Below are 19,223 nucleotides of genomic sequence, written 5' to 3' on the forward strand. Positions count from 1 at the left end.
ATACCTGTGTCATTTGTCATTTTCAATTAGATGAAATCGCAAGTAGTCATAAGCAATCTTAACTTCAGTTCGAAGATGGATATAAAATCAGATACATTTTACAATCATTGATTACAGGAGATGTTTACAGTTGTAATATTTCTGATATTCTATTAGTCAGCATCAATTTATTAGTTACCTTCTGTGGATTGTCTTTAGTGAAGATAACTGCAAACTGAAATTAAAACATATTCACAACACAGAGGTTGTGACAAAGCTACTTGCCAACAATCTAATATGGTTCACGCCATCTTCAGGTAATAGTATTACACTGGTCTGAATCGTATTAATTGATCTTTTTCAACCAAAGTGATGAATGCATGTACTGACAAATTGCAGGAGGAATGTAAACAAAGCAACTCACTTTTGCATTGCGTGTTAAATGGTGGACAAGGCAGCTGTGATAAACAAGCACACCCCTCACTGCACCAGTCTAGAATCTGAAAAGTCATTTAACCTCCTAATGCAAAATCTGACAGCAAGGCAGAAAAAAAAGCACTTCCGTCAACAAAAAAGACCCTTCACATCCCCCACTAGCGCCAGTCACTGCTTCAGAGTCATGCATCAGAGCCACAGGGCTTGGAAAGTTGCCATCGTTCTTTTGTTTAATTAAATCTATTTTATGAGCAAAGAGCAGGAGCTTATAGCAGAGAGCTGTGGGAGAGACTGCTCCACATGATTAGCCTCTGAGCTGGATTATCAGACCTTGACAATGACAGCAGTAAGGAAAATAGGCTCTTGACACACAGGTATGCTGCATTAAGCTAGATCTGCTGATCTTATGAAATCATTTCCCTGTTCAAATCATTTAAAAAAAAGATAAATAAATTATATATATCATTCAAAATGTGAGATGTTAAAATACTTTTACTGTTATTTATGTATGTTAAATAAAAACAGTTGCCAGATCTCTTCTGATAACTCTCAATGGATCCTCAGTACTCTTAGGTTGTGGTAGTGTTTGGGATGAAAGGTGACTGGTTCAGCAAAGACACATTAATCAAAGTGCTCCAAAGACCAAAAATGTTTTAGTCTTGCATTTTTAGACGAATGAAACAATTTTTTTATATTGTTTTAATGATGAATATTATTTGTCACTTCTTAGACACCTATCATAACTTATCGTGGTGGTGCTGAAATGTATCTTAACATAGCTAGATTCAAGGACTCACTATTTCTCAGCCTTTCTTCTGTGCTTTCCTGCTGATGTGTCGGATCTAGTAAGGCTCTTATTGATTTTCTGGCAAGCACCTTTAGCAAAGGCTGTAGCTTGCTAATATACTTGGCTTCCAGCAGCCCCCACAGAGCAGGGTTTCTCATAAATCACGCACTCTGATAATACAGAATGTTGACCTACTAATCTGTAATAACCACAGTGACTCACTCTAAAGACAATGAAATATGCCCATGCTTTTTCCATTGTGACAACTGGTGCATCAGCAAAGTTTCATTTGATGGCAGAGTGCAGTGGGGATAAAGACTGTTGTGGGACCAGTGGTAAGAGGGTGTGCCAGCATTAGAAGGAAATGTTACAAACTAAAGCTATAAGCTACAAACACAAATAGATGAATAGAATAATATTTTTTAAAGCAATGAATAAATGCAGGCACAGAATTACTGATACAGAAACATCAGTGTTTCCAAATTCCAAATATATTTTCTATGATTCTTGTTTATAGAAAAGAATTAAAGCATCTGAACTAAAGAAGCTCTTAGAAATGATCATATATTAACATATAACCCCTAATCACTGTCAGTACAGGAGAGAGAACGCATCTTGAGATGATGTGGAATTTACAAGCATTTCATTCATGTTACTTATTATTCATTTCTATATTTATATTTAGATACTTTAAGCATTAATACAATTTTTATTTATTAACTAACTCTGTAAAATGAAGTAATAACAGGTTATGTAAGTACAATTTTGAGTATTTGCTTTGTAACATAGCACCAAGGAGTTAAACTCCCTCTGTGTTTTGTAAACCAAGTCTTTCCTGTTCGGTGTTTTCACTGAATAATTTGCAATTTCCCTATAATTTGCAAGCCAGAGCAAAAAATAAATAAATGCTTACATCTGCTCTCTGTTTCACTGTGTGTTAGTGAATAACATACCAGCTAACACAATAGTAAACAACATCATCAGTTTACCTGCTCTAACATATCATGGCTGCTCACTGAGAGTTGGTGGATGTTTTTTTTCTAATAGTTGGTCTTCTGATTGTCAATGAAATGCAAAGGAAATGTGAAGGTGCAACTGAGATGCATTTACTTTGCAATGTGACATTCAGTGACTAATTCAATACGCCCACCAGCGATTACTCTCGACACCTGACATAAACCAGAAACAGCTATCACACCTCCAGAAGTTTAAATTTCCATTTAAGTTCAAATTTAAGTGAAGACCATTTTTTGATGGTTGCCAAGGGTGGCACATGCACTCCAACGGTGGCCTTCTTTGATAAATGTTGGCTCTTGTGACTAATTTCCATTGCTTCAACTTTCATGAATTTAAACTGGGAAATTCTTAAAGAACATTCAACAGCTTCAGCGTTTACAGACTTGTTGATGTCACCTCTTTAATGCTGGACCGCATCTTTAAGCTTATGCATGTGAGATTTTCATACATGAAGTTATGCTCACATAGCGGTAACTGTAGCTCAGGTAGAGCAGATTTGCTACTGATTGGAAGGTTGGTGGTTTGATCCTTGGCTTCCCCAGTCTGCATGTCAAATATTCTTGGGCAAGAACCAAGTTGCCCTCTGATGCGTTCATCGGAGTGTGAATGTAGTGTGTGTGTAGATTAGTTTGCACTTGAGTTTAGTTTAGAAGTGCTTGTGTGAATGGGTGAATGAGGCATGTTGTATACAGTGCGTTGAGTACTCCGGGAGAGTAGAAAAGTGCTATATAAGAATCAGACCATTTACCATAATATTGAACTACCCCCCAAAAAATAATAATTTAAAAAACATTAATTAGCCTGCCGACTGATTACTTTTTAACACCATGAAATTGGGAAATCATGCAAAAATAGCTATATATCACACAGCTCTTTCTAGAATGATTTATTTTTTTCTTCCTATTAGCTGAAATGTAGCAACTTAACATAGCAATGTCAAGGTACTCCTCTGTACCTTGACAGTACTGTCTTACCTTGAGGCAACTACTGGATCTCACAGTAAACCAATTTAAATGGACAGTTATAATGTGGGGCTTTTGTACTGGAAAAGCTGAACATATATTCTATTTTAAACCAGTGGTAACACAGAAAATAGAGGAATCATTATTCATACTGTCACAGCTGTCACACTCTAAGCTTTAGCTAGCAAAGCACAACACACGTGTGCCCTACTTGTCAGACAACAGTCACTCCCAGGCTTTTGATGGCATCAGCTGAAGCAGAACAGGCAAACGGAAAAAAATGAATAGACTTGCTGATAGCACTCACTTTGCCTCCTCTTCTTTCAAACATTACTTTTTGATATTTTAAAAGGGGGCTAAAAAAAAAACCCCAGATAGTAAACTGGTGAACACACCCATTTTGGACAAAGCAGGTCATAGGACAGCAGCAAATATGGCATCCTATCATCCTATCCAGTCATACTGAAGCTTTTTCTGTTTTCATCACATATTTAGAAAAAAAACATGTGCATTGTACACCCACAGCAGCAAACTCTGACTCACACCCCCCCCCCCCCCAAGCCCCCAGAACACAATCCAAATTCAAGCTCCAGGTTATTACCATTTTGTTGTGTCAACGAAAAAAGTGACAAGTGTCAATTGCATAAATGGCACGTCATTCTAGGTTATCTGTCACTGGGAAAATGAAAGAAAAAAAGATTCAGGTCTGAGTGTGCCAGAACAAATTACAGCATCAACCCTTAAATCCACATCTCAGGAGATTAAAAAAAGTGGCGTGGCATTTGTTCACTTAAATTATAGTAAAGTCTAGGATTTCACAAAGAAAGAGTAGACAGCACTGCACATTTCATTCAGCTACACGTTGTATGTGTGTGGGTAAGTCACAAAGCAGGTACACGTGTATATTCATGTCACCAAAACGAAGAGGAAATTGTTGAATTACATGGAACCACTGCTGCGCGTGAGAGCAGATGGCCTGATAAGAAATGTCTGCTCTTCTAATGTACTGCACTGTTTTGCTGGACTTAATCTGTTTCAACTCTACTTATTGGCATATCACAGGGCTTTGCCATCTCAAATCTCTCATGGGGGATGGAGATTCCCTAGACCCGGGTCTCCTATGGCAGTAGATCCCATCTCGCTAATGCGGTTGCACAACCGTCAATCACTTTAATACATTTTCAGTGCTCCTGGCCAGCTGAAGCACTCTCCTCATGAGCAGTTATGTAATAACCCTGGCATCTTCCGTGGAGAGAGAACCATAGCAGTTAGAGTGTAGTTTTGGTATGCTTTGTTTTACATTGTAATTATTCCAAACACTAAGACATAATAAACTGAATGGACACAGACAGCTCTTCAAAATCAAAGTCTGAAAATACATATAAATTGAAGTTCTCATCAGATTCTAGCTGCTGTGGCACCTTCATCTAATATTCTACTACACTTGTATTTTATTTTCTTTGTCAAGAAAATCAAACAACAGAGCAAAATGCTGCCTCGGGTGTGCTCTATTTTCAGAAGGAATAAAAAGCTTTATGACAGTCAGTCTATGTTTTTCCACCCTTTGCAACAGAAAGGAATATTCCTCAGAGTAAAAATGTGCTAAAATATGTTGGTGCAGCCTGAACACTCCAAACCAATATTTAATAGCACAAGAAACACCACATAAACAGAAAGTGTAGTAAGGATACAAACTTACTGTACTGATAAATCGCAGCATTAGGACTACCAAACACTTGTAAAGTCATTAACATGCTCATTAACATGTCTCAGATGCATTGCCAAAACGTGAGAGTTCTTATATTAGATTTTATGCAACTTTTACATGAAAGCCAACAATGTGCCTGACCAAAACTTTTGTACTGGAACAATTTGTTTTATATAAAATAAGAAGCCACTGAAATAAATTATGTTGAAAAGTGTGCAAATGGAGCAACATGGCCACTTCACTATCACTCTGTGGTGCTCTTACTCATGTTTGGCTCCCCAATGGAAACACTGAATATTAAAATAAGGTGCTTTTGTCACATTAATGCAAAAAGACATGATCATGATAATGATCACTCCTGCCAGTTGAACACAAGGCATATCAACTCCCTTTTTTCTGTAAATTGTAACTGAAACATTAATATGTGTATTCAAGAGTATTTTTGTACTTACCACTGCTGTATGAGGCATGGGGTTAAATCCACAAAGACTGCAGACAATGTTCTTGCATTCAGTACAGGTGTTGTAATTGGGTGGCTCCTTCGTTCCCACATTGAGTTTGACCTTACAGAGCAGACAGGTAGACAGACTTTCTTTAGGAGCAACCTGAAGCACTTTGTCCTGTGCTAATGGTGTAGCCTTGGCCTGTTGAAGTGGATCTGGTGTCTGTGTTGCCGGTGGTTTACTATCCTTTACTGGGGGCATCTTAGGAGAAACCGGAGGTGTAGGTTTAGGGCTGACACTTGTTGTAGTGGACATCTTCCGTGGAGTAGGTGGTGTAACTTTAGGTTCATCCTGAACTGCCGAGGTTATCAATGTAGATGCAGAACTTAAAATTGATGAACCAAAACCAAACATCTTCCCAGTCACTGACTCAGCAGGCTTTGGAACAGTAGGTTTAGGGGCACCAAAGCCAAAGAAACCACCAGACTCCTGTTTCGCTGGTTGAGCTTTTGGTGGGGCAGGCTTGGGAGATTGGGTCAATGGCTTTGATGGCTGTTGTGGTAGTTTGCCAGCTTCTTGTTTTGCAAAACCTGACTTTACTTCTGGCTTTGTAGGTTGTGAAATCTGTCCTTGTGGGGGGTTTTCCACAAGCTTTGGCTGGCTGGCCACATCCTGAGCATGTCCTTGTGCCTTTTCCACAGAATCTTGCTGTGCTTTGTCCATCCTTTGGACTGCAGTTGGCACTGGAGCCTCACCTTTGAGAATTTCTTTTTTGGGTTGAACTATTTGAGTAGCCTCTTTTTGGACATCTGCATACTCTGCAGCTTTCTCCTTCTGGACTAATGTCGGTGTGTCCTTCTGTTCAGAGCGAGGAGGTGTAGAAACCTTGCTTGGCATGGGCTGGGGTTTCACTACAGTAGGTTCAATGGCTTCAGATACTCCAAGGGCTCTCTGCATCTGGCAGTTTAAACAAAGCCATTCCTTTACCTGGAACAAGTGTAATGGAAAGCATAAATCACTGTCCAATAAATAAAAAAACAATAACAGTGTTCTGAAATCAGATGAAGGTGCAGTGATTTTAAAGCACAAAGAATATCCAATGATATCAAGGTTACTAATGTAACGTGCATATATTCAAAGGGGATTCATTCATACAAACAAATCATGATCATTGTAAAATAAAATGTGTTTAATTTCTCAAACTGTTTTACCAGTATAATGTAGTTTTTATTTTCTTTTAAGGCAATTTTAATAAGGCATAATTATAAAAAAAATCAGAGGCAAACTTTTTTTTTCAAACAATAGGAACTGTGAGAGCTCCTGTATTGTTTTAAAAGCTTTTCTATAATGCCCAGCTTTGTTACTTTTTTTTTTTTTTTTAATTTTTGACTCAGAGTAACGTAGCTTTTATCAACTCAATCTGATAATTCTTCTCCAAATGTAAGTTTCAAAAGTTACAGTCTCCAATTGGGGTATGCAACATGTTTTTGATGTCACTTGAAAAATAAAACATCTATATTTTAACAAATTATTTCTCAAATTTGGTGTTCAAATTCTTCCTATAATTTGTGCATTTTACTGGAGATAAATGGCAAAAATTAAGACAATTCAGGCAATTTATTACCAATAATTTAGATTAAGTCTTTAGATTTAGATTAAATTCAGATTAACATCAGTTAAATATTCATAAAGCTGTTATGGCTGGATTGTTTTGTAAATCAAGTAATACTTGATTTAGTAGGACCCACAATAATTGAGTGACAAAAATATGAAAACTACAAAAAGGGCAACAATAAACAGAAAGTTGCATACCTTTGAATCATCTGGTACTGGATTAAAGCCACACTGATTGCAGACAGTTGTCTTGCATTCTGTGCAAGTGTTGTAGTTAGGAGGATCTGTGGAGCCCACTGTAAGTTTCACCTTACAGAGTGGGCAGACAGACTGATCTGCTTTTGAAGCACCTTGGGTGTCTACTGGCACCTTGGGGGGCTCTGATGGAACTTTGTCCACTTTGGCTTGAATTGTTGAAGGAGTCTTATCCTGCTGTGGTTTCTCTGGTTTCTTCTCCTCCGTTTTCTGGACAGGCGGTGGTTTGGTGTCCTTTGCAGGTAATGTTTTAGGAGAGGCTGGTGGTGTAGTTTTAGGAGTGACACTGGCTGTGGTGGACATTTTACGTGGCGTTGGTGGTGTAGTTTTAGGAGTGACACTGGCTGTGGTGGACATTTTACGTGGCATTGGTGGTGTAGTTTTAGGAGTGACACTGGCTGTGGTGGACATTTTACGTGGTGCTGGTGGTGTAGTTTTAGGAGTGACACTGGCTGTGGTGGACATTTTACGTGGCGTTGGTGGTGTAGTTTTAGGCTCATCTTGAACAGCTGATGTTATTAAATTGGATGCAGAGCTTAAGAACGATGACCCAAAGCCAAACATCTTTCCTGTCACTGACTCAGCAGATTTTGCCGCAGCAGGCTGTGTTTTAGGACTGCCAAAACCAAAAAAGCCTCCTGATTCCTGTTTTGCAGGCTGAACAGGTGATGGAGCAGATTTAGCTGGAGGGGTCGCAGCTTTTGGAGGCTGTTGTGGGGGTGGCTTTCTTGCTTCTTGGTCTGATGGAAGAGCAGACTTAGCTAAAGAAGATGCAGCTTTTGGAGGCTGTTGAAGGGGTGCCTTTTCTGTCTTTGAATCAGGGGGAGCGGCAGGCTGAATTTTTGGAGTTTGTTGCTGGGGTGTGTCTGGCTGTCCCTTGGGAGTCTCTGCAGAAGGCTTTTGCGAAACATCCGTCTTTATGATAGTGGATGAAATCGTTTTGTCAGGCAATGAAGCAGCTTTTGGAGCAACCTCCTTAGTTAGGTCAATATTGACAAGGGAGACAGTTTCTTTGGCTGCAGGAATGCTAACAAGGTCACCTTTGGGTACATCTGGCTTAGAAACATCTTTCTTAGAAGCTGTCAAGATGTCTGTCTTCTGTGTGCTGGCAGGGACCTCTTTGCTTGGTGAAGGTTGTGGTTTTATCATTGGTAGGCCTGGAGGTTCAGAGGCTCCAAGTGCTCTCTGCATCTGGCAGTTGAGACATAGCCATTCCTTTACCTGTATGAAAAACACACATGAGCTCTGTCAATCTCTCTCTCTCTCACAAGCAAATTCAAACCAATACTAGAACTATGTCTAAATAGGCATTCTACATTGATAAAACATTTAATTACCTCTGTTACATTTGGCATAGGACTAAATCCACACTTGTTGCACACAGTGGTCTTGCAGTCAGTGCAGCTGTTGTAGTTTGGAACATTTTTGGAGTCCATGTTGAGTTCTGCTTTACAGAGTGGACAAGTAGAGTGAGCCCCTTTGGGAGCAGCTTCTGGTTTTGCAGACTCTATTGGGGTTTTATCCACTGTTGTCTGCTCTGATAGAGGAGCCTTGACTGGCTGAGGTTGCTTCTTTTCCAGTTGTGGTTTCTGAGCAACAACTTGGTGTGATTCTTTGCTTAGGGGTTGTTTTTCCTGTATTTGATCAGAGGATATAATCAGTTGTTCAGCTGTTTTCTGAAGTGTTTCAACTTTATCCTTTTCCTTTTCTGAATCTTCTTTAGGTAGAGGAAAACTTGGTGTGAGATCACTTTTCTTCATAGCTGAAGTTTCAGCATTAGTGGTAACAGGTGCACCTTGGGAAGGCAGTTGTCTTTCTTCGCTTGGAGGTGGAGTGATGGCTTGAACATCCTTGGCAGGCAGTGAACTAACTTTCTCCTCTTTTGCTTCAGCTGAAACAGTAGCTGGGGTGTCTTTTGCAGGTGGAACAATATCTGGAGTTCGATGTACGATATCCATTTTCTCTGCTGGTGCCTCTGGTTTTGGACTTTCTTTCTGCTTTTTATCTGATACGTCTGTTTTCTGTGTGGGAATAATATCTTTCGTTTTAGTCTCAGAGACATCTTTTTGCTCAGCGGCAGGTGGGGATGCTTTGCTGGGTGATGCCTGAGGTTTCATCAGTGGAGGCTGTACTGATTCAGCTGCTGTGAGGGCTCGTTGCATCTGGCAAGTCAGACACAACCACTCCTTCATCTGCAAGGAAAAGCATATTATTTTGAGTAAGTGTGTCTTTAACAACTACATTTTTAAAATAAAAGCATAAATCACCACAGTTAAGAAAACATAATATTATATAATATACATAACATACATTTTAATAACTACATTTTTGGTTTATTTACCTCCGTTTCATTTGGTGTTGGGTTAAATCCACACTGGTTACAGACAGTTTTCTTGCATTCAGTACAGACATTGTAGTTAGGCAGACCCTTAGACCCTATGTTGAGCCCAGCCTTACAAAGTGGACAGGTGGACGGGCCTTGTTTGACGGTGGTTTGGGAGGCTTCACCTGTTTTTGGAGGTTCTGATGGAGCCTTGTCAACTTTGGCTGAGACTAATGGTGGTGTCTGGATCAGCTGGGGTTGTTCAGCCTTGATTTTCTCCTGGGTAGCAGGGGATTTGATCTCTTTTGCAGGGGATAACTTGGGAGAAACTGGTGGAGTCTTAGGCTGGTCCTGAACAGCTGAGGTAATCAAAGTGGACGCAGAACTGAAAATAGAAGAACCAAAGCCAAACATTTTCCCTGTCACAGACTCTGCCTGCTTTTCAGCATCAGGTTGAGATTTACCACTGCCAAATCCAAGGAAGCCTCCCGATTCTTTTCGTGGTGGTGGAGTGGCATTACTCAGCTTACGTTCAGGCTGCCTGATTTGGTCTGGTGATTTGTTAGGAGCTGATGTTTTCTGGGGCTTCTGTTGTATTTTCTGAGAAGAAACTGGGCTGGCCTGTTTGTGAACCTCTGGCTTAACATTAGTCTCAGATGTAGCAGGCTGTGCCGTTACGGATAGTTTCCTCTGAGGTGACTGCTGTGCTGAATACACCTTCTTTTCAGGTTCAGCTGGGCTGGTGACATCTTTTTTTTGAGGTTTTGCAGGTGTCTGAGCGTTCACTGAAATTACTGATGGAGGCTCTGTTACTCCCAGAGCCCGCTGCATCTGGCAGGTAAGACATAACCACTCCTTTGCCTGAAAGAAAAATTTAATAAAATTAAAAGTTATATACACACACATACTGTTAGGTGATCTATTTACAAATACTGATTGTTTATTAAACTAGTTATTTTTATTTTAGTTTACTTTTCCAATGCTGTAATACATCTAGTAATACGTAGTATTTTTTCATTATTTAATATTCCTAAATCCTGGATGAATATTCCTTGAAATCCTGAAATCTAGGTCAACAAGAGACATTTCAAAAGTATAAGTCTGCTGATATTAGTTAAATACAAAGTGTCAATAATAACATCTTTTGTTTTCTCCTTAGTCTTACCCCAGTTCCGTCTGGCATGGGGTTAAATCCACACTGGTTGCACACAGTGTTTTTGCATTCAGTGCAGGTATTGTAGTTGGGCAGATCCTTGGAACCAGTGTTAAGTTTGACCCTACAGAGTGGGCAGGTAGACTGATCTGGTTTGACAGCTGCTTGGGAAGCTGCTGCCTTTGGAGTTTCTAATGGCACCTGTCTTGATGCTGGTGTTTTGGTCTGCAGGGATGGCTCAGTTAACTTCTGCTGCTCCAGCTTCTGGGAAGCAGGGGGCTTCATCTCTTCTGCTTTTGACTGGATTGATGGTGGACCCTTTATCTGCTCTGGTTGATCAGATTTCGTCTCCTGTTCTGGTTTCTTTACAGTGGAAGATTTGGTTTCCCTTGCAGGAGACATCTTAGGTGAAACTGGTGGAGTAGTTTTTGGCTGGTCCCGAACTGCTGAGGTTATCAAAGTAGATGCAGAACTGAAGATTGAAGAACTAAAGCCTAACATTTTTCCACTCACTGACTCTGCAGACTTTGCAGCTTCAGGTTGAGGCTTAGGACCAGCAAAGCCAAAGAAGCCTCCTGACTCTTGCTGTGTTGCTGCTGTGGCATTAGTTTGCTTACGTCCAGGTTGGGTTGCCTGATCTGGGACTTTTTCAGGAGCTGTTTTCGCTTTTTCTTCCGATGTTTTACGTTCAGGTGCTGGGCTAGCCTGTTTCACAGATGCTGTTGATTGTTTTCTTTGTGTGGAGACTGCTTCTGAGTTTTGCTTTTGTACAGCTGTGTCTGGACTGTCCTTTGTTTGAGGAGTAGTCAGTTTGGAAGATTCCTTCGACTGGACTGTAGCAGGTAAAGAAACTTTATTGGGTGACATTTGTGACTTTGGTGATGGAGGTCCAGTAAGCTCAGAAGCTCCTACTGCTCTTTTCACCTGACAATTAAGACACAGCCACTCTTTTACCTAAAATATAATAGACACTTGGTTAAGTGATGCTTTATAACTACAGATTATATCATCAAATGTATACATTATGCATCAAAACAAATTCATCAAACCTCTACTTAAATATAGTTTAATACCACAGATGACACATCTACAAATAAATTACTTTAAAAAGCAACTTTTAATGATTGAATGAATTCAAAAGGCCGGTACCAAAGATTAAAGTCACCTACGCAGTATCTGGCCCAAAGTGAAATAGGATTATTATATTACCTCTGCTCCTGAGATAGAGCATTGGATAATGGTTTGAAAAATGTTTTAACTTCTCTTTATAAGACATCATCACTATATCTTTTAATCCTATTAGCCATTAATATTAAATTTTATAAGAATTATCATCTGATTTATTAATTATGACAAAAGGCATATTTTCAGCTCACAGTGGCATTGACTTTTGATAACTAAATTCTGAGTAGTTCAGTGTTTGGCCCATTTTGTTTTTAAAAAAAATCACATGGTGTGTTTAAGATGTTTTCAAGTCTGAGATGCACAGACATGCACACAGATGACCACAAAAACATGCCTGTGACTATAACTGCTGCCAGCATGGTGGTATTTGATTGTTTTGACACTACAGGCAATGTGGAAAACAGACAATATTTTTTAAATCTTGTATTCATGTACTTACCTCTCCTACTGGCATGGGATTAAATCCACATTGGTTGCAGACAATGTTCTTGCACTCAGTGCAGGTGTTATAGTTAGGTGGGTCCTTGGAGCCTATGTTAAGCTCAGAATTACACAGTGGACAGGTTGTCTGGCCTGCATTAGGAGCCATATGAGACACTTTTGCTACTTGCGGTAGAGCTTTATCATCTTTGCTTTGGTGGGATTCATCTGGTTTCTTCTTTTGTTCTGGCTTCTGAGGAAGAGTTTTGGGCTCCCTTGCTGGTGACATCTTGGGAGAAACTGTTGGTGTACTTTTTGGAGAACTCTTGGTTGCAGCAGACATCTTCGGCGAGACTTGTGCTGGCGCAGACATTTTTCGAGAGCTTGGTGGTGTGGTCCGTGATTCGTCTTGAACTGCAGATGATATCAAAGTGGATGCTGAGCTGAAAATGGAAGATCCAAAGCCAAACATCTTTCCACTGATGGATTCTGTTGTTTTTGAAGTATCAGTTACGATTTTACCACCCAAACCTAGTGGGTTTCCAGACTCCTCTTGTGTGACTGTGGTGACCTTACTCTGTTTTAATCCCGGTTGACTTCCCTGGTCAGTTGGTTTCTCAGGGCCTGATGCAACTGAAATATCAAGAGGCTTTTTCTCACCAGGAGTTGGGCTAGGATGTCCTTCACTTTCGGGTCCTTTAACCTCCTTAGATGAAGGTGCTACTGCTGTGGACCGTGTCTTCTGAGGAGAGCCTAGTGTGGCTGTGTCCTTCTTTTGAAGTATGTAAGCCCCTGGAGTCTCCATCTTAGAAGCTGCATCTGATTTTATTTCCTTTTTAGTTTCCACTTGATCAGTAACTATTGCTTTCTGATGTACAGCAGATGGAGACATTTTATTATCTCCATGGAGGTGTTTCACAGGAGGCCCTGTGGGTTCAGCTGCACTAAGAGCTCTCTGCATCTGACAGTTCAGACATAACCATTCCTTTACCTGCAAAAACAAAGTATATTTTATTCAAATATGAAGCATTTAAAATAGTATTAACATATAAATTAATGTTGTAATAACAATTCAATTACAGGTCTATATATGTAATTTATGCCGTGCATTTTATTGAAGTTTTATTAAAGTAAAATGAGTAATTATTGCTTCTCTTACCTCTGACACATTTGGCATTGGATTGAATCCACACTGGTTACACACAGTGTTCTTGCATTCAGTGCATTTGCTGTAGTTTGGTGGTTCCTTTGAGCCAAAGTTGAGTTTCATCTTACAGAGTGGACAGGTAGATTGGCCTGCCTTTGGAAGAGCTGGTGAAGCTGGCTCTTTCTCTACTTTGGCTTGTATCAGAGGAGAGGTCTTGGCTTCTTGAACTTGCACAGCCTTCTTCTCCTGCTCCTGCTTCTGAACAAATGGTGATTCACTTGCCTTTGAGACAGGAAGCTTAGGAGAAACTGGTGGTGTCTTTCTGGATTCATCTTGGACAGCTGAGTTTATTAAAGTCGAAGCCGAACTGAAGATGGAGGTACCAAAGCCAAACATTTTTCCACCCCGTGATTCCCCAGGCTTTGTAGAATCTGAGGGAGATGTGGAACGGCCAAATCCAAAGAAAGCTCCAGACTCCTCTTGTGTAGTGGATGTAATACTACTCTTTTTGATTTCAGTTGGATTTCTCTGTTCAGGTGGTTTCTGAGGTCCTGTCTTTTGGCTCTGCGGTGGCTTTTCTGGTTGCTCTGCTGGTTTTTTCATCTGACAGTTGAGACATAACCACACCTTCCCCTATATTAAAGCAAGGAAAAATTAATTAATTAATTAATTTTAATGCAATAGAATATTTTACTATTAAAAGACTGTAATAAGTTCATTGACAAACATTTATATATGTAATATGCATAGGTGATTGTTCAAGTCACTTTTTTTTTCTTACCTCCTTAACATTTGGCATAGGATCAAATCCACATTGGTTGCAGACAGTGTTTTTACACTCAGTACAGGTGTTGTAGTTGGGAGGGTCTTTAGAACCCATATTGAGTTCCAGTTTACAGATAGGACAAGTTGACTGGCCTGTCTTAGAAACGACAGGCAATGCAGGTGCTGTCTTGGATGGCTCTTCAGGAGGTTTGCCTGCTTTTGTCTGTACTGATGGTGAACCCTTGTCTTTTTGTGGTTGCTCTGATGTTTTCTCCTGTACCGGTTTCTTGACAGTGGGAGACTTGGAGTCACGTGCAGAAGACATCTTAGGAGACACTGGTGGTGTCTTTTTGGGTTCATCTTGGACAGCTGAGTTTATTAAAGTCGATGCAGAACTGAAGATGGAGCTACCAAAGCCAAACATTTTTCCACCTAGTGATTCAGGGGTCTTTGCAGAATCAGGTTGAGTTGTAGAACTGCCAAAGCCAAAGAACGATCCAGATTCCCCTTGTGTCGATGCTGTACTACCCCTTTTAGATCCTGGTTGATTTATCTGATCTGTTGGTTTCTGAGGACCTGTCTTCAAGCTTTGCTGTGCATTTTTCTGACCAGAAGCTGGACTGGCCTGCCTATGACTTTCAGATCCTTTCACATCTTCAGTCTTTGCCAGCTGGTCTCCTGGCTTTTGCACTTTCCGCTGAGGTGAGCTTGATGGAGAGGGCTCCTTTAATTTAGATTCAGCAGATGTCACATTCTCTTTCTTTTGAAGTTTATCCACTGGGGGAGTTTCCTTCTTTAGGGCACTGTCTTGTGCAGTGACTTTACTCGGTGAAGCCTGTATTTTCATCATGGGAGTTCCTGGAGGTTCTGATGCTCCCAGTGCTCTCTGCATCTGACAGTTGAGACATAGCCACTCCTTCACCTGCAATGGAGCAACAATATTTAAAAATTCAATCACTCGTGCTACGGAATACATTTTAATGTTAAGACATTTTAAAGTGACAACAATAAAAAAGACATAATGTCACAGTTATTGTTCAAATAAATTGTTATATTCTACATAATTCTTCTTAACTTACCTCAACATTTGGCATAGGATTAAATCCACACTGGTTGCAGACAGTGTTTTTGCACTCAGTACAAGTATTATAGTTGGGAGGATCTTTAGAGCCCACATTAAGTTCCAGTTTACAGAGAGGGCAGGTAGACTGGCCTGCCTTGGAAACAACTGGTGGGGCTGATGCTTTCTTTGGTTGCTCTGATGATGGCTTGTCTGCTTTTGGCTGTACTGGTGGTGAGCCCTTGGCTTTCTGTAGTTCCTCTGTTTTTTTGGCCTCTTCCAGCTTCTTGACTGGAAGAGGAGATTTAGAAGTGGGGGGTTTAGAATCCTTTGCAGCAGACATCTTGGGAGAAACAGGTGGTGTACTTTTAGGTTCATCTTGAACAGCTGTGGTAATCAAAGTAGATGCAGAGTTGAAAATGGAGGAACCAAAACCAAACATTTTCCCTGTCACTGAATCTGCAGGCTTTGTAGCATCAGGCTGAGTTTTAGCACCACCAAAACCAAAGAGGCCTCCGGACTCTTGCTGTGCAGCTTTAGTGGTGCTTTCCTGCTTTCCTACAGTTTGATTCGTCTGCTGCGGTTGTGTCTTCTTGTTCTCCTGAGATGCTGTCTGACCAGGAGCTGGGCTGACTGCCTTTTGACTGTCTGGTTCTTTAGTCTTTGCTGGCTGTGGTGCTGATGTTGGTACTTTTCTCTGGGGAGAGCCTGGTGCATTAGTCTTCTGTGGTGTAGGCTGTGTGGGAGTAGTCTTTTTGAGAGATTTGCCCAAAGATGTATCAATTTGAGGTTCAATTCCTCCAGCAGCCCGTTTCACCTGGCAGTTTAGGCATAGCCACTCCTTCCCCTTAAAAGAACAGCATAAAATACATTATAAATGTATTAATCCTAAAAACACAAAAACAGTCTTATGGAAAAAAAAACCCACAAAAAGAGAAAAGAACCATAGAAATACAAATGCGCAAAAAATGTTATCACTACAGTAAGCAAGAACTGTGTTGGTCCAAAAATCAGCTTAAGATTGGGATAGTACTTTATGGTGCTATTTGTAGCACCAAATATTTACATGAGACAATGTAATGTATTTTAACTGTATCCAAATAAATTTGGTTTTCCAACTAAAAATAGTGCAGCAAAACAAAAGCTTAAAGAAGGATTAATCGCCAATAACTATTTGCTTAACTTACAAATTAAAAAGCTGAGAGCAATAATGATAGTATTATTTTAGTTTAAGGCAGTATCACAACACAGTAGGTACTTTGTCATTTACCCTCAAAGGCTTTACTTTGAGCAGTGATGTATTTTGAAAACACCTTTAAAAGTAAATGTCTTTGTCCAAAATCCAAGAACAGGAACTTGCACAGTATGAATGTGAAAAAGCAACAACACTGTTCAAGCATTACTGAGCATTTTTATTTCTTGTTTCTGTTATATAACCATATAGGAGTGGTAACATTATTGCAAGAAATAAAATGCCACTCCCTTTTACTTGAAAAGAGATCTAGGTCTAATGGAAAAGACTGCTGCTTGCAGGAGTGTGAGCCTTCCCCTGCTCAGCATGATTAAAGGATCTGACAAATAGCATTCTCAGTGTGACTCTTAGTCAAAGTATCAGACGTTCAACAGGACTGCACATGAAAACAAAAACAAACAAAAACAAAATAGCTTTCTCGGGTAACTTCTGTGTTCATAAAACTTTGTGAAAAACGCTCAAATGTAACAAAATTTTGTATATCATCTAACATGTAATGGTTCTTTGATAATAGCTCTCCAATCTATGAAATAACATAAAAAAGGATCTTAACAGCTTCAACAAGCTTAATTCTTAAGCATGCCTCAGAAGTCCAAGTAAAAGACACTTCTGAGAAATCTGTAAAATATTACAGCAAACAAATGCACTGACCCTTTAAAACTCCAAAATTATAAAGATATACATTTCATTTTAATTTTCCTAAGTTAGTTCAGTAAACTGCACCTCTTACCTCATTAACGTTTGGCATGGGGTTAAAACCGCATTGATTGCAGACAACGGTTTTGCATTCAGTGCATGTGTTGTAGTTGGGAGGATCCTTCGAGCCCATGTTAAGCACTATTTTACAGAGAGGACAAGTGGATTGGCTTGTAGTAGGAGCAGTGTGGGAAGTTGCTGCTGTCTTTGGAGTGACTGGCAGGGATTTTTCTGCTTTTGCCTGTCCAGCTGGATGAACCTTTGCTTGTTGAGGTTGTTCTTGTTTCTTGTCTTGTTCTGACTTTTGGATAGAAGGCGGTTTGGTCTCCTTGGAAGGTTGCATTTTAGGAGAAACCGGTGGAGTTGTTTTAGCCTCATCTTGAACAGCAGAAGCTATCAAATTAGATGCAGAACTAAAAATAGACGAACCAAAGCCAAACATCTTTCCAGTCACTGATTCTTCTGTCTTTGCAGTTTCAGTTTTAGTACCTCCAAAGCCAAATAAACCTCCTGACTGCTGCTGGGGTGCTGAGGTGGCACTGCTTTGCTTGCGTTCAGTCTGATTAGTTTGGTGTGGCTTAGGAGATCCTGATGCTCTCTGGGCCTCAGGTGTCATTTTCTGAACAGGTGCTGGACTGCCTTTTTTTTGAGCCTCTGGTCCTTTAGCAGCTTCTGCCTTTTCTGGCACTTTTGTTGATTTAGACTGGATTTTCTGCGGTGAACCCGGTGCTGATATTTCCTTTTTGACAGGCTCAGCAGCTGATGGTGTCTGTTTTTGGGGACCAGACATTTTGTTAGGGGTGGGGTTTTTCATGGGAGGTCCTGGCAGTTCAGAAGATCCTTGAGCTCTCTGTATTTGGCAGGTAAGACAAAGCCACTCATGTGCCTGTACAAAAAAATAAAGACAAATAAATTTATTAAAAGACATGTGCACATAGATGCACATAATGTAATTTCCCCAAATTATTCAAGGGACATCACAACTGAGTTTTGAAACTTTTGAAAATAAAAAATTGTAAAAACTAGTGATTCAATAATGGTACCAGATTGATTTAGCTCTACCAGTGCTAAACCCGTGTTAATTCAATACTAATTAAACACAATCTAACAGCAGTTTTCAAATACATGACATAAAATGTACAATATTTGCAATAGTACAATATTTCATCTTGTAAGAACTTTGGGGTCGCCAAGTGAAATATTTCAAGTCTGTGTTGCTTTGATTGTTAGATAAAAGATAGCAATTTTGATTATAGCTTATATCTCAGGAAAATCAGAAATCTCTATCTCAGATTATAAGAATATCAATCAAAAAAGGATTTACAACACAAAATATCAAACCTCTGAAAAATATGTTTATTTATACACTCAATACTTGATTGGAGCTCCTTGAAAACATACTATTGGATCAAAATGGACTACATAAAGAAATATATAATGTTTATGTTTTGTTCTATAAGGACTGCACTGCTTCAGTCAAATCCGCATACTACTCTGGTTTAATCAGTTCTAATGAAGGTAGCTCAAGGTCTCTCTTTTCATTGTTCAGTAAAATTACAAAACCTCCCGTATGTATTCTGCTGACTTTTGTAATTCTCTTGTTTCTTTTTTCACCCGTAAAATCTCAGATATCCACCGTCAACTTAACTCTGAAGTAGACTTCCTGTTTCCCCTCACTTATTTTCAAGCTTTCCTCTTCCCTCCATAACTGATGTATCTAATCTTATTATAAAATCTAAATCATCCACCTGTCACCTTGACCCTCTTCCCACTGTGTTAGTTAAAGCCTGTCTTCCCTCATTAGCTCCTCTCATAACCAGTATTATACATTCCTCTCTTAACACTGGAATCGTTCCTAAATCTCTGAAAAAGGCTTCTGTTATTCCAACTCTCAAAAACCCTGGTGCAGACCCCCATAACTTTGATAATCTTGCCCTATATCAAATCTCCCCTTTATTTCAAAAATTCTTGAAAAAATTGTCGCCTCCTAGCTTCACTTACAACTCAGTAACCATAATCTCT

General features: G+C 39.8%; 1 protein-coding gene across 4 annotated transcripts in view; it reads right to left on the reverse strand.

Annotated features, from left to right (window-relative positions):
- Positions 1 to 19,223, reverse strand: part of pclob (piccolo presynaptic cytomatrix protein b) — a 67,527-nt gene that overhangs the window by 41,161 nt on the left and 7,143 nt on the right. For all 4 annotated transcript variants that reach the window (XM_084933267.1, XM_084933266.1, XM_084933265.1 and 1 more), the window contains exons 3-12: positions 17,236 to 18,087; positions 15,273 to 16,100; positions 14,210 to 15,115; positions 13,441 to 14,061; positions 12,301 to 13,272; positions 10,689 to 11,630; positions 9,542 to 10,384; positions 8,538 to 9,392; positions 7,144 to 8,421; positions 5,341 to 6,318 (exon numbers count right to left, since the gene is read on the reverse strand). In XM_084933267.1, the coding sequence (XP_084789393.1) occupies positions 5,341 to 6,318; positions 7,144 to 8,421; positions 8,538 to 9,392; positions 9,542 to 10,384; positions 10,689 to 11,630; positions 12,301 to 13,272; positions 13,441 to 14,061; positions 14,210 to 15,115; positions 15,273 to 16,100; positions 17,236 to 18,087 (9,075 nt within the window). The remainder of the gene's footprint in view (positions 1 to 5,340; positions 6,319 to 7,143; positions 8,422 to 8,537; positions 9,393 to 9,541; positions 10,385 to 10,688; positions 11,631 to 12,300; positions 13,273 to 13,440; positions 14,062 to 14,209; positions 15,116 to 15,272; positions 16,101 to 17,235; positions 18,088 to 19,223) is intronic.

Source organism: Perissodus microlepis, chromosome 7 (genome assembly GCF_051167445.1).
Source record: "Perissodus microlepis isolate ML-2025 ecotype Zambia chromosome 7, ASM5116744v1, whole genome shotgun sequence".
NCBI lineage: Eukaryota > Metazoa > Chordata > Actinopteri > Cichliformes > Cichlidae > Perissodus > Perissodus microlepis.